At 38.4% G+C, this 14,032-nt stretch overlaps 1 protein-coding gene across 4 annotated transcripts in view; it reads left to right on the top strand.

Moving 5' to 3' along the window:
• SESN1 (sestrin 1) overlaps window positions 1-14,032 on the top strand; it is a 78,511-nt gene that overhangs the window by 8,752 nt on the left and 55,727 nt on the right. Inside the window, exon 2 of one of the 4 annotated variants that reach the window (XM_085574977.1) lies at window positions 6,804-6,997. The exons of 2 other annotated variants lie outside the window; for them this stretch is intronic. In XM_085574977.1, the coding sequence (XP_085431103.1) occupies window positions 6,965-6,997 (33 nt within the window). In that variant the 5' untranslated portion in view covers window positions 6,804-6,964. Of the gene's footprint in view, window positions 1-6,803; window positions 6,998-9,064; window positions 13,125-14,032 lie in introns of those variants that run through there. One more of the 4 variants, XM_085574979.1, reaches the window with a different exon arrangement.

The following is a 14,032-nucleotide window of genomic DNA, read 5'->3' as shown; positions in this document are numbered from 1 at the left end:
TCTCTCAAGAAATCAATGGAAATATGGAAATCTTCACTTGAAGCTACATAAATGAATTAAATCCATAAAGTTAAGTGGTGGCATTTTTTCTTGTTTACTGCCTTTATGATGTTTTCAGTGACTTTGTATTTTTTTCCCTTTGTGTATTTTTTCCTTAAGCTTATGTTAATTACTGCCAAAAGTTGGTTTGGGGAGGTGAACTGGTTTAGTTTTATTTAAACCTAGTAAACAATTTACCATTTTCCTTACTTCAGCTTTAGGTAGTAACCAAGTTTATTCTTTCATGCAATTTTGGGTTAAAAGTATCACCCAGTTCTCTGTTGTAGTGCAAGAATATTACCCAAAAATATACTGGGCTGGTATTTTAAAAATAGAGGTGATGCTACTTATGTAATCTGATAATGTGTCCCTTCTGTGCAACTGCAAGAACTTCCTTACAATTCAGGCACTGTAGTGTAGAAAAGCACAGAAAACTGCTTCTGAAAACACTTAGGGTTTTTTTTTTTCCCCATGTGAATTAGTGTAAAATTGTAACTTTGTTTCACTATTCTATGCCTTTTGGAGTCAGTAATAAAGTTTTCTTAGTTGCAGGTCGTTCCTGGCAAGTCCTTTCCCTGCCTAAATAGCTGACTGGCTTTGTGGGCCTTAGCTTTGAGACTCAAAATGTAATCACCTCTCCACCAAAATACTCTCCCTGGGATATTGCTGAGTGCTATTGAATTGTTTTTAAACAGTTTTCTTCTGAGACAAATATTTTTGTCAAGGATTTCTTAACTCCTAGAGAGTAAAGATGGAATAATATGACATTTATTCAAAGGAGCAGCACATTTGAAAATGCAAACTTATTTAAAGCTTTGAAGCCTTTCCTGTGTGCAATTTTGGTTTTGTGGGTTTTTTTGTGGGTTTTTTTAGGTTTTTTTGCATTTGTTTTCTTTTTTTGGGAGGAGAGGGGATGGTGGTTGTTTTTGGGAGGAGGAGAACCTCTTTTCTGAAAGCTTTTTTTCCACTGTAGCTTGTTGCTGACCTTGTTGCTGGTGTTCTGGTGCTACAAAACTTTTAGCTTTAAATCCAGCCTGTTTGCCAACAGCACATTCCACTCAGATTAAACTGCTTCTTTGGATTTTCCATTTATTTAAATTTTAGTTCTGAACTAGTTTCACACTGATACCCATGTAGAAGAAAGATGGAACAAAGGAAGAAATTTAAGAAAAACTATTTCTGTGAATTTCAAGTCAGTGCTGAGTGCAAGCTTATGTCCCTTTAACAGTACTAAATATTTGGCAACTGTGGTGCACAAAACGTTTTCTGGAGCTCACCCTATTATGAGATAAAGCTTTACCAGGATATGCTTTTGATATTTGCTGTAGCTTCCTTTGTGTCTATTCTGTCCTTCCTACTTGTGTTACAGAAAAAGTTTTGGAAACTTTATAACTTCACCTAGGTTACATTTTGTTTTTAAGAGTTATGATTGTAATGGTTGCTTATATTTACCTAGAAATTGATGTATAAATAGTGTTCTGTAAGAGAATCTTAATTCTGACATTTTTATTGCTATTATTCTGTTCCATGAGGAAGGAAAATAAGCCAAATGGAAAAGTATTTGCCTGGCTTTTAGAGGGCATATTGGTATTTTGGCTTGTAGTGTTCTGCTTTTCTAGGTATTCAGAACACGGCAACTCTGCTTGGCTGATATTGTCTATAATCTGTCAGAAGAGTAAGTGTAAATTGGAAATGTCAAATGTTGCTTCTTTCATTATTCAGTGTCAGGCCTTTCTGTTAAAGGATTCAAGTTTTGAGTAAGGTTTCACTAGGATTGAAAGCTGTTTATTAATGCAGAAGATACCATTTTTAATGCACAATGTAAAAATCTTAATTTTAGATTCCAAGGGTAGTAGTTAACTCTTTGTAGCTTATGCATTAAATGAATACCTGAGATTGAAGCATAGACTGTTTTGTGTTCTTTCTTTTTAGAAAGAACTCTACTTTTTAGAGTTTTCTGTATGTGTGCATGTAGTGAGAGAAGACTTGGAAAAAGTGCTGGTTCTATACACTCTGAATTCAGTGTGCAGAGCATTACTCCTAAGGGCAGTGAAAATATGGCTGCTTCATGAGGCAAAAATTAATTTTGTACTGGTAAGCTGTACAAGGTAAGCTGTAAGGTGTACTTCCCATATATGTGGCTTCCACCTATGTTCTTCCTCTCAGAGCCCAAGGTCTGCAGTGCAGTGTGTTCCACATCCGCATGTTCTGGGGGGAGGTTACAGTTCAAAGTCCTGCTAGAAATCTCACATGGAAGCTAAATGACTTGCTGTCTGTTCCCTCAAAATATAGTTGCTAAAAAATACTTGGGAAGATGTCCTGAGGTCAAAAAGCTAATGCATTTTGCAGAGACTAAAATCAGATTTTAATACTATCTTCTAAACCTTTTCTTGATTGTGTTGGGAAACTTAAAATTTCTCTAGTTGCACACTCACTCAGACTCACAAATTCCCTGTTTAACAATAACTATGAATAAAAATGCCTTTTGAGGAATAAAATATCTTCAAAGATATAATCTGAGAATGTGTGTCAGGGATACTGGTGTGGGAGGGCCAAAGCTTGAAGTTTTGTTTGAAGTGTGTGGCTTTAGTGCAAACTTATCCCAGGTTATCCTTTGCTCATATAACCTGTCTGGTCTGTCCTGTGTGATGGTCTGGTGTGAAGTTTTTCTTTCCATATGTAGCTGTTTTAGACAGCTGTAAGGAGACACCTTCTTGGTTCTGTAACAGAAACAAACATACAAGTCTATCATCATGTGAGTCAAAACTTCAGCAGAAAAATGAATACTAATCTTCTAAACATTTGTTCTATGTACTTGTTGACGGTGGAGTGACAAGTCCTGCTGTTGAACCACGAGTGCTGAAAGAAACTCATTGCTTTCTAAACTCCATCTCAGAGAGGGGTCCAGGTGTGGCTGGATCCAATCTTAGCCCCAGAATTCTTTCCTGCACAGTATAAAAGCTAGAACTGCTTGTAGTGTATGTATAGGATAGTACAGTGCACTATTGCAAAGCAATTATATTAAAACTTGAAAGAGGGAATAATTAAGTAGATGTGGATGTAACTCCCTCTACCAATGCTCATGGGCAGATCTCTCTCTTAAATTGAGGAGGGTCAAGAAGGAATATGCTAGAGAAACCTTACCTTATGAAAGTGGACTGGCCTTTCGTAGTATCAAGTCACCGCTGCCAGTCCCATGTCTGCCGGGTCAGTTTAGCAGTTTGTCTGCCAAATCTTTGCCTTGCTATCAGGATACTGATTTGGGGTCAGTTAGCCAGACTGTTTTAGCATAGTTCAACACCAAAACCAGGACATGGCCTGAGCTCAGCCCACAACTGATAGCTATGCAAATAGGACATTGTCCATGTTGCTTGACTACTTTCCAGGGTATAGTATCTTGCTACAGGACTACTGGAATATTTGTTTAAAAGTAAGAGCAGACAATCCAACTAGGCAGGAGCATTGAGCTCCTTTGTTGTACAAAACTGCTAAGAAATGTAGGTGGAAATCAAACTGGAAAGAGCATGTGCTGTAAGTTTTTATTATGTATATACAATATAAGAGGCAATCTAACAAAGAACTAGCTCTAAATTCTTAAGCCAAGCATAATTAATTTTGAAATAGAATGAAGTGATTTTCCTAGGGATAGTATCATGTGAAATATCTTCTCCTTCTATATGTAATAGAAGCCAGGGGTAATATAATTTAATAGCCTGATTTGAGACTAGATTCCTTTATCTGGAACAATGGTAGATTTTGATGCTTATTGAAATCAAGCTCTCCATCTCCAACAGACTAAGACAGTTTTCACATGGATAATAAAGTCTTTAAACTACTTTCTTTTCAAAATAGTGTAATATCTCTTACATAGTTTGTGGTTTTAAGAAGTCTGAACCCTGAGATGAAATGGCAAGGGGAAGCTTCTAAGAAGTTGAGTTCTTAAAAATTCTGAATGTTATAGAATGATAAATAATTGAAGCAGCATGCTGTATAATATTCTGTTGCAACAATAGTCTGCTAAGGATAGTCTGCTAGTCTATAAGAAAATATAGAAGAGAAATTGCTATTATGTCTTTGTAGCAGTTGCTTTCCTTCATGTAATTTGATGGGATTATGACTCTTCACAGAGTCTGATTTAGAAATCTGGCATCATCTGCAGGAGAGCATCCTAAAGGGAATGCTCTCATTATTGATGCAAATTCTAAATTTCTTGAAGGCTCTTACAGCGATCTTTTTTGTTTCTCTCTTGTAGTGGAGATGAAGTCCAGGCAATGTGTGGAACAGATTATTTAATAAAGAATGGATTTTATTTTTTTTTTACCCCCTTGGCTCTGTATTTGTATTGGGTTTTCATGGCAAGGTTTTGGGGGAGACAGCTACGGGGGAGACTTCTGTGAGAAGCTGCTGAAAATTTCCCAAATGTCCAATTGGCTCCAGGATGGGCCTGCCACTGGCCAAGGCCGAGCCCATCAGTGACAGTGGTGGTACCTCTGGGATAATGTATTTTAAGAAAGGGGAAAAAGTCCTGGGTAACAGTAACTGAAGTAAGAGAAAGGAGGAATATGTGAGAGAAACAGCTCTGCAGACAAGGGCAGTGAAGAAGGAGGGGGAAGTGGTGTTTTAGGGACTGGAGCTGAGATTCCATTGCAGCCCATGGTCCAGACCATGATGAGGCAGGATGTCCCAGTGGAAGTCTGTAGTGGAGCAGATCTCCACCTACAGGGTGTGGAGGATTCCACACCAGAGCAGGTGCGTGCCTGAGGAAGTCTTGGAACTGGCTGTAGCAGGCTCCTGGCAGCACCTGTGGCCCTGTGGAGAATGGAGCTGCAAAGGTTTTGCTGGCAGGATTTGTGACCCTGAGGGAGATCCATGCTGGAGCAGTCCTTGCTCTACTCCACTGGAAGGGACCCAAACTGGAGCAGTTCATGAAGAACTGCAGCCCTGAGGAAGGATGCACTTTGGAGAAGTTCATGGAGAACTGCCTCCTGTGGGGAGGGACCTCTGGAGCAGGGGAGGAAGGAATAGAAGAGCCAATGCATCTGACCACAACCCTGTTCCCTGTGAGGGAAGTTAAACCCAGGAGGAAGGTGGGGTAGTGGGGGGATAAGATGCTTGAAATTTTGAACTTATTTCTCATTATCTTACTTTGATTTATTAATAATTTAAGTTAATTTCCCCAAATCAAGTATGTTTTGCCTGTGATGGTAACTGGTGAGTGAATGATCTCTCCCTGTCCTTACCTTGGCCTATGAGCTTCTTTTATTACATGCTGTGTCCCTGTCTAGCAGAAGATGGGAGGGATAGAGCAGCTTTGGTGGAGAATTGGCGTGCAGCCAGCATCAACTCACCACGATATTGGAACTAGTTCTTTGGTGTGTTTTCTTGAGAGTGAAATTTAGAATTTGCTAGAATATAAGTGTTTATTTGGTTGTTACAAAGTTGATTGATATCTCAAAAAAACCCTCATTTTTGTGAAAATGTTCTACTTTTGACAAAGTGCTTGCAGGGAAAGGCTTCCTCAATTATGACTGAAAGTCCTACGAAGAATAGGAAATAAAATACATTTAGATTAGCCAAAAACTATGAACATGAAGGTCTCATATTCCAGTCTCTGGTTTGCCTCTCAGGTAAGTGACCTGTGAAGGCAGTTGAACAGACAAAGTAAATCTTCTCAAGCATTAGGAGTTTTATGCTTTCATTTAAAGTTGTAAAAATCTTAGAGCATTTGCCTTGGATGTATGAGTGAGTGGGATCTGTACTGAACTGGAGTTTGAAACTTGCTCTGCCTCATCTCAAAATTTAACTTGGCCCTAAAGGTCATTTTTATTGAAAAGATGTCACATTGAGAAGTAAGTACCTGAGGTCTTAAAATATCATCAAGTTTGGAAAAAACCACATTTTGTCCAGATGTTGTGAAATTTATTTACTTCAGTCCAAAAGTTCTTTATATTAAAACCAAAGTAGTGAGGAAGCTTTGAAGGCCCTGTAAGGTGTGTGAAGGATTTAACCTGAGTAGTGGTAATCCAGTCAGATTAATGAGGTGAGTTGAATAAGAATTTTGGTGAAGAATGAAATATGCTAAAATAATTTCTCCAATCATAACATTAAGTATTGATCTTCTCTTTCTTTTTAGAATACTTCTAAATATGTTGACTTCAGAAAATTAGGATGAAATACATGTTTACATGGCTTTTCTAAAGTTCAGCTTCTGGGATCTTTTTTTGAAGAGTGTGTTGTGCTACAGAAATAGGACACCATTTTTTTTTTTTTATACTACAAGAGGAAAACGTTTTTTCTTTATTCAGGTGAAACTTACTATGATATTAAACACATCTGTTTAATTAGATTGTTGTGGTAGGATTTGGGGGATTTTTTTCCTTGATAATTTTCTGAAGTATTTATTATTTTAGCAGTAGTATTTTGGGCATTTCCTGTCACATTTGGAGGGAACTGCTTTACTGAGGGTACATACATTAATACCATCACATGATCTAAAAATAAACTAGCAGGTATTTAATTAAAAGTCTTGTGTACATTATCCTGAAAAAAAAATCCCGTCTGCCTGTTATTCCTGGGAACAGCCCTAAATTGCTTGAATGGCTGCTCCTGTGTGGTAGAGTGAAGCATACATGTGCTTGCAGGGTTGAGGCCCTTGTGCTGGTAGGTCTGTCCAGAAGCATTTTGAAACATTGCTGCAGGACTCTGTTTCAAAATTCTCTTAGTACTTCCATTTGTTATGAACAGTCATGTGTCTCCTCTTACAGGTTTCCTGGAGTTCCAGTGGCCATAAGTGTGATCACTGTGCCAAGCTGACACTCACACTTGTCTCTTAATCTGAGAAGTTACACTGTGAGTAGAGAGATGCAGGAAGCAAGTTTTGGATGGGCCATATGGAGCCTGGAAGCACAGTGTGTCTATATGTGTGATGTACCTTTCAGCAGGGCCTGGGAGGTTGAAGGTAATGTCATATGAATGCAGCTGCAGTATTTTCAGGACTAAATTGGTTCAGTGTGGGCTACCAGGTGTGCCAGTTGCCACAGCAGTCAGTAGACATTCCTTACTTGTACATGCTTCACAGAATTCCACATAGAATGAACTTAAGCTGGTGCACCTGCTCCAGGAAGATGTAATGAATTTGAAGGAACACTTGGGGGAGACTTCATGTCTCATGTTTTGTTGTTTGAAGGTTTTGATTTGTTTGAAGTGACATCAATATAAACTGAGATGTATTACTCTAAAACTCTTGAAAAATGAAACTTTTGTCCTTTTTGTCTCATGCTATTTCTGTTTGCAGAATAGTAATGTGAAAACTTCTTGAGATGGGGCATATTTTTAGGTATTTTTTTGTTGGTTATGATATCTTGCTAGTTTTCTTTAGAAATAACATAAAAGTAACTGACTTAAAGCAGTGATGATTGACACAGTTATAGGAAAAGAAGAAGAAAAGCATTCATTGATGGATAAGAAATTTGTGGTAGTAGGTGAATCAGCACCTTATATATTACTTATAAATAACCACCACTATATTCAAGTTTCATTTCTGTTTCTATTTTAATTCATGATTGTCACTATTTCAGTTTTGTAAGACATTAATCTCCAACTGAAACTTCCCTGATATTACCTCTGTATTGTTAATGAAGCCTTGGCATCAATATGTCTTTTAAAAAAACAAAACTGAAGGAAAAAGGCACTCACTGCACGAAGTCACCACATCTGAGCACAGGAGGCATACACTGCCGTGTATTAAAAAAAATCCCAAAGCCAAAACAACAATGGGAAAAAATCCTCTACCCAACTACAGTCATGTTTTAATAACTGAAAGAGTTGGGGTCAAAAAGCTGAGGTTTGTGAAGGAAATCAGTCATGAGTATGTATGATGGTGTCTTCTGTTGCTGGCTATGACATAGACTTCCCCTGTTCTAACCAGAAAATACTAGTGGAGGTACTAAGTGAAAATAATAGCCATAATCAGTCTGTTTTCTTTTTCTGAAGGATCTAGCAATGGATCTATATGAAGGACTTTAGGGGAAATGAAACTATTAGAAGATCTGATGAATAACTCTTAACTTTAATTTAGAGCTTATCCGAGAAGAATTTTAAACTAACACATGGCACCTAACCAGTTTTTCTAAGAACAGATTCAACAAAAGAGTAGATTCTAGTTGGGAAGAGAGGGCTGGCATTTAAGGTTTTAGGACTTTTAAAACTAGTTCCTGTTAAACAAAATTAACCCATAAACATGTTTAAGCTATATCTGGAATAAAATTATTTTTTTCTGCTGAACTGCATTATCTTAAGTAAAATAATGTGTTGTGTGGTAGTGTTGCTATTTGTTGGTGGTTTTTTATTTGTTCCAAACAGAGTAAAATTACCGCATTGTCAAGCTAAAATCTATTCAAGTACTGTTAATTGTTAGAGACAGTAGAAAATAGAATTCTTTGGCAGTCCTCACTAGCTAGAAGAAGCTATATCTTTGCTGTGTGACTGTGGTGCACAGGAGTGGCTGGTGTGTGCTCAGAGGGACCCTGCACGGTGAAACTTCCTGGCTGCATTTTAGGTTTTATCCTGCTGTATGGCAAGGCCACATCCAGTGGGAAAGGTGCCTAATTCAACCCTGTCTGTAGCAATGACCCAAAGACTGCTTGTGTCCCCAGAGATTTACTACCAGTGTCTAATGCATGGGTGGCATTTTTAGTGAAAGAAGGGGGCTGGAGCTTATGGTCTCTTAGATGCAAATACTCTTTCAATTTTTTGAACTCTGTTACTATATGTATGCAACTGAAAGAGTTAGCTTGTATCTTGGAGGTATTTTCAGATGCCATGCTCTACTGTTTCTTACACTTTTTACTTACTGTTTCTTACAGCCTCCTACAGAGAAATGATAGTTCAACCGCTTGGGATGCATTTATGTCATACATTGTGACAGAGCTTACTATGCAGTATTTTCATTGACAAGTTGGCCCCTGCTTTATCATCGATATATCATTCATAATAACAATAAAAGAGGTGAGGTTCTGCAACAGATGGCACTATAAGAAAAAGTAACTCTAACAGGAAAATGTTCTCCCTACAGTAGAATAAAAACTTGAAAATTGAAAGTTGACACAATCTAGATAGATTTAACTTCTGGTACTTGCTAGTATCAGAATGCTTTGCTTTTCAAACCTAATATTTTTATAGTACAGGTGATGAGGGTTTTTTTTTTGGTTGGGCTTTTTTGGGGGGTTTTTTTGTTTGTTTGTTTTGTTGGTTGGTTGGGTTTTGGGGGTTTGTTTGTTCGTTGTTTTTTTGTTGTTTTTTTTTTTTGAATGGAATAAGATAACTTCAGATTTCTGCACTTACAGCAACCAACGTAGGAGTTCCTCTGTCCTGTGTTATAATTATTTGTCAAGACAAAGGTTCTGGTTTTCACTAAGTCACTGAAAGACAATTACGCAGTCTAAAGACAGGAGCTGAGTTCAGGAAGCTTGTGTTTATGACCCAACTCAGAACTTCAAAACTCAGGATCCTTCTATCCCTTTAGCCAAAGTCAGTGAGCATCTAGGCAGAACTTCATCAGATGTTCAGCCGTGCTTAAGGGTGTTTCAGATCTGGAAGTGAGCAGTAGTTCCATGCCTGTGCTCTAGTAAGCTCATTGTGGATCCAGAAGTTAAATGTGTCCTTCTATCTCCTCTCAGGGCTTGCAGAACATGGTGTTCTTGGAGCATGTTTACTGAAGACCTATCAGATGGGCTTTGCACAAAACAAACCAGAGCTGCCCCTCCCACTCCTGAGAAATAGCTTAGTGGTTAGAACATTTCCAAAGAGTGGGGACTCTGGGTTCAGCATCTTTTCTCCCTGAGGTGGTTGAAAGTCATGTCCTTTACATGCCTGGGCTCCCAAGATGAGAGAATTGAAGTAGCTTTTGCTCTCATTTCCGGGCCTGTGAATAAGTTAAGAATTGCATGTAAAGCAGGACTAATGCAGTTGGAAGTGCTGGCTGTGTCAACATCATGAAACAGTTTATCTAGAGAGGAGGTGAAGTCACCTTGGGCCCATTAATGACTTGTACCTGGCCTCTATCTTGTTTAAGTGATCTCAATGCTGAGGTGAGAGCACCAGTCTCTCGGCTTGAGGTTGTGGTCATGAATAGATGCAGTTGCCTTTTTGTGGTGAATAGAAAGCTCTAGCACAGTGAGAGATGAAACTGATAAGGCACTCCTGTCTTCAGTGCTTCCTGTTGGTTAACTTAGGTGACTTCCAACTTGACCTACAGGTTTTGTGAATGTTAGTTAAGATTGATTACTCTCCTCAATGTCTGTGTAACTGTAGAAAAGATAACTTGTGTTCCTGGGTAATAGAGCGAAGTGTGATCTTTGCTAAGAGATTCAGACACTTGAAGAAATGTTGTCTTCAACATCATTGCGCAGTATTTATTGTATTTGTAAATTTGACATTCCACTAAGGTGGTACTTCCTTGAAATACTATTTAGAGGTTTCTACACTAGATAACTAAAATGCCTTTATTATGTTCCTGTGGTGAGAATGCACATGAAACTTTCAACTCAAAAGCATCTGAAAAAGCAGTTGAAAGTGGAGATGTTTTGTCATTTGTTTCTTGCACATGTTTGTAGTACCCAGTCTGTCCTAATGCATGAGGGCAGTTATCCCCACATGCTGGAAAGTATTGTTTTCTTGAGGGTCCTGAAGGCTTGAGAACTTTTCTCTCCCTAGATCTCCAGACTTCTTCTAATTCATATCCCCTCACATGTGAGGGCACTGTTATAACTGACTGCCACCTCTTGGAGGTTTGAACCAAAACTGGGTGTCTCTTGGTATTTTTTATGAGTATTCTATTTATCTTTAGTTTCAGAGAAAGATGTTTGCATCTAGAAGTTCCCATGAAGGGAAAAGAACAGCTCTTTAAATTATCAATGGGTGTTTGTGTAAGACTTCACAGAGCAGTTTGGCACCTAGAAAGAAAATAATTGGTCTCTAGTGGATTTGCAACTTGCTTTAAAAATCCAAGTGCAGCGAGATGTGAGTAACCTGCACTACTGCAGCTAAACTGAAACTGGCTGAAACAGGATTGCAGAACCAGCAGGACAGTCTAAAGGAAGAGCAAAACAGTATCAACAAGTATTGTACACTGGCTTGAGTTTTATAGAGGCTGAGGTTGAAATTCTTCTTGAAGAGAACTGTGTATTCTTGTTGCTATTTAAGTTTTTCCATGTCAAGCTTTTTCATTTGACTGTATTATGCAGGAACTAGATCATTAACATTAAAAGAACCTGAAGTTCTTCCAAGTTTATATTCAGGCCAAATGAAGTAAGCCTCAAGCAAGCATGCAACTAGATGACATAATAGCATACATTAAATGTGCAGAGGCCTTTTTATTTCCCCGTCTCCTAATTATATCAAACAATAGGAGATGAAGTACATGTCTCTTTAGTGACACTGTGCTTCTACTCTGTTTAATAGACCTTTTTTCAAACATAGATATGTGTGCAGTTGAATCTTGCGCACAGTGGATGGCCATGGACATTGTGAAATGCCAGAAGTTTCATGAACAGTACCATGAAAATCTGCAACCTGAAGAGCCCTTAAATGTTTCTCTGTGACTGAACTCACAAGATAGATGCTAACACTTCCTTTCACACTCAGGCCTTCTGATTTTAGGGTAATTTCCCATGATTGCACATGAACTAAATTATTGTTAACTTTGGAGTAGCTCATCTATAAAAACTGACTTGTCTGACTTGGTGTGTAAAATGGATCAAATAGGGAGCATGCAGTCAGTTGCTGTGGCTGAAGTGACAGGATTTAACTCATAAAATGGTGGTAAATTGATTGTTTGCAGTTATGTGAATTTATTATGAAAACAGGTCTTATTAATGTTTACTTTTCCATTTGTGTTAAAGCATGCCTGCATGCTAAAACCTATATTCCAGCATCTTCAAAACATTTTCTTAGAGGATTTTGGAAAGGAAGGAAATGTAGCAAATACCAAACATCAAGTGGTGCCGTAGACAACTATTGGTTTAATCTATTGGCAGTAGATTAAAGAAGGTGGCTGATGATGGCCAGTTCTTCCCTGTTTTCCCACAAGACTGAGCTAATAGTTTTCTCCCTACCTTCCCCAAGTGACATGAATTAGTTATATGATACCTGGGGTGACTGTTTAGTGGCCTCCTAGTTGTAAAAGCTTTTACAAACAGCAGAAACCTGGAGTTATAAATATGGAATTTCAAAAGATTCTAGGGTTTTTTGTTTGGTTCGTTGTTGTTTCTAGAATAACTAGCATAAAACCAAAGGCTGGCCCATTGCCAGGTTAGCAGGCTTCCTTTTTGGCGATTCCTTCCCTCTTCTGTGAAGTTTTAATCTTCAAAATAGAAAAACAAGCAACAAAACCAAAGGGAAACAAAACCCCCATAGTTTTCCTTTTAACATTAAGTTATCAATGTCCTTGAAAAGATGGAGTCAGTCCTTGTATTGTAGATCATTATACTTTGGGAGTGGAACAAGGGAAAACAGCAGTTTGTGCAAAACGGAAGTTGGTAAGGCTGTGCTTGTGTACAGGTCTGCTTGATTTCTTCCTGCTGGAAATCTGGGAATATCCCCAATTTAAATGCTGGACATTTATTAATTTACTCTATCCCACAGTGACTTGCTTCTTGTGGATCCCTTATGCATTACTAGACCCAGCTGATTTGGAAAGAGGTGATTTATAGAGGTATTAGTGAGTGTAGTTAGATCTGTACTTGGACCAGAATTCAGGAATAGCTTTGAGCACCCACAATTTACATTGTCCAAGTGCTGGTTTGTGAGTTTGTTTTTACCTTTTGGAAAAACCACTCTATAATCTGAAGGGGAAGACAAGTACTGAACTCTGGCATTAGGCTTTCATGGAATGAGGACACAGTCCAAACTCAAATACAACCATTTCTTCTAGTGATTTCTTCTAGGATTCCTAGATTTCTTCTAGGACTTCTTTTCATCCTTCTTGGAGTATGTGGCTTTCAGCAGAGGACAGTCTAGCAGGTTGAACCTCTGGCTCAAGATACCAGCCTGTCAGAGGACAGAAGCTTTTGGACTTAATGTTTCAGGTGAGTTTGGAGCCAGGCAGAGCTTTGTGCAGCCATGCTGGGAGCAGTGCTCAGAGCTGAGCAGGGGTTGTAATGGGTGCTGCTTGCTTGCTTCTCTGGAGACAGAGCTGAAACAAGGGAGGAAGTCTAGTTACAGTTTCTGGAGTGGGGAATGGAGAAGTACAGGTTGGTGAGGGAGAGCAACACAGTAGCTTGTGAAGCTAGGAAGAATATTCTGATGCTTGTTCAGTTTTATTTTCCCTTCACTGCTATGCTCAGGGAAAGGAAAATTCTGTGATCTATGAAGGTTGTGAGAACATGAAGCTTTGAGAATATTTTCAAAGCGAGCAGTATTTTTCAGTGAGAGCTGTGTGTCAGAGTTTATATGGGGCAGTAGAGAGAGGTATTAGGAGAAAGTGTAGCTAATAGTAACACAATAAATATTGCTTTGGCATTTATGCACCTCTGGCTGTTTAGTGTTCTTGTCCTTGAAAAGTGCCCTGTGAAATATGAAGATTTCTGTAGAAAAAAAAAGAGTTTTAGAAACCTTTTTGCCTGTTTTAACATACCAAATGCTAGGGAGATAAAAGTTCATTCAGCATTAGATTGTTGAGACAACCAAGTACTGAATCATAACCCTAATGCCTGCTTTGTGCCAACTGCCAAATAAAATCACGTTATTGGAATGAAGTGCCTATATCCTGCTAAGGCACAAGTATACTTGGCAGTTAGCAGTCAGTCACTTCACTAAGCTTTACAGCCAGGGATTGTAAGGAAAGAGCGGAACTTGCAAATATTAGATTGGCAGAATTTAAAAAAGGAAGCAATGTGAATGGTAAAATCCATTCAATAAATGCCTTTAGTCCTAGGCTAATTCAGATTTTTGACTCTAGTGTGTTTGTGCAAATTCTCTGTGTTCATGTTAATTA

The sequence above is a fragment of the Lonchura striata genome, chromosome 3 (assembly GCF_050655825.1).
Source record: "Lonchura striata isolate lonStrDom1 chromosome 3, ASM5065582v1, whole genome shotgun sequence".
NCBI classification, from domain to species: Eukaryota; Metazoa; Chordata; class Aves; order Passeriformes; family Estrildidae; genus Lonchura; species Lonchura striata.
Note: the sequence above shows the minus strand (reverse complement) of the source record. Positions and strands in the feature narration are given on the sequence as shown.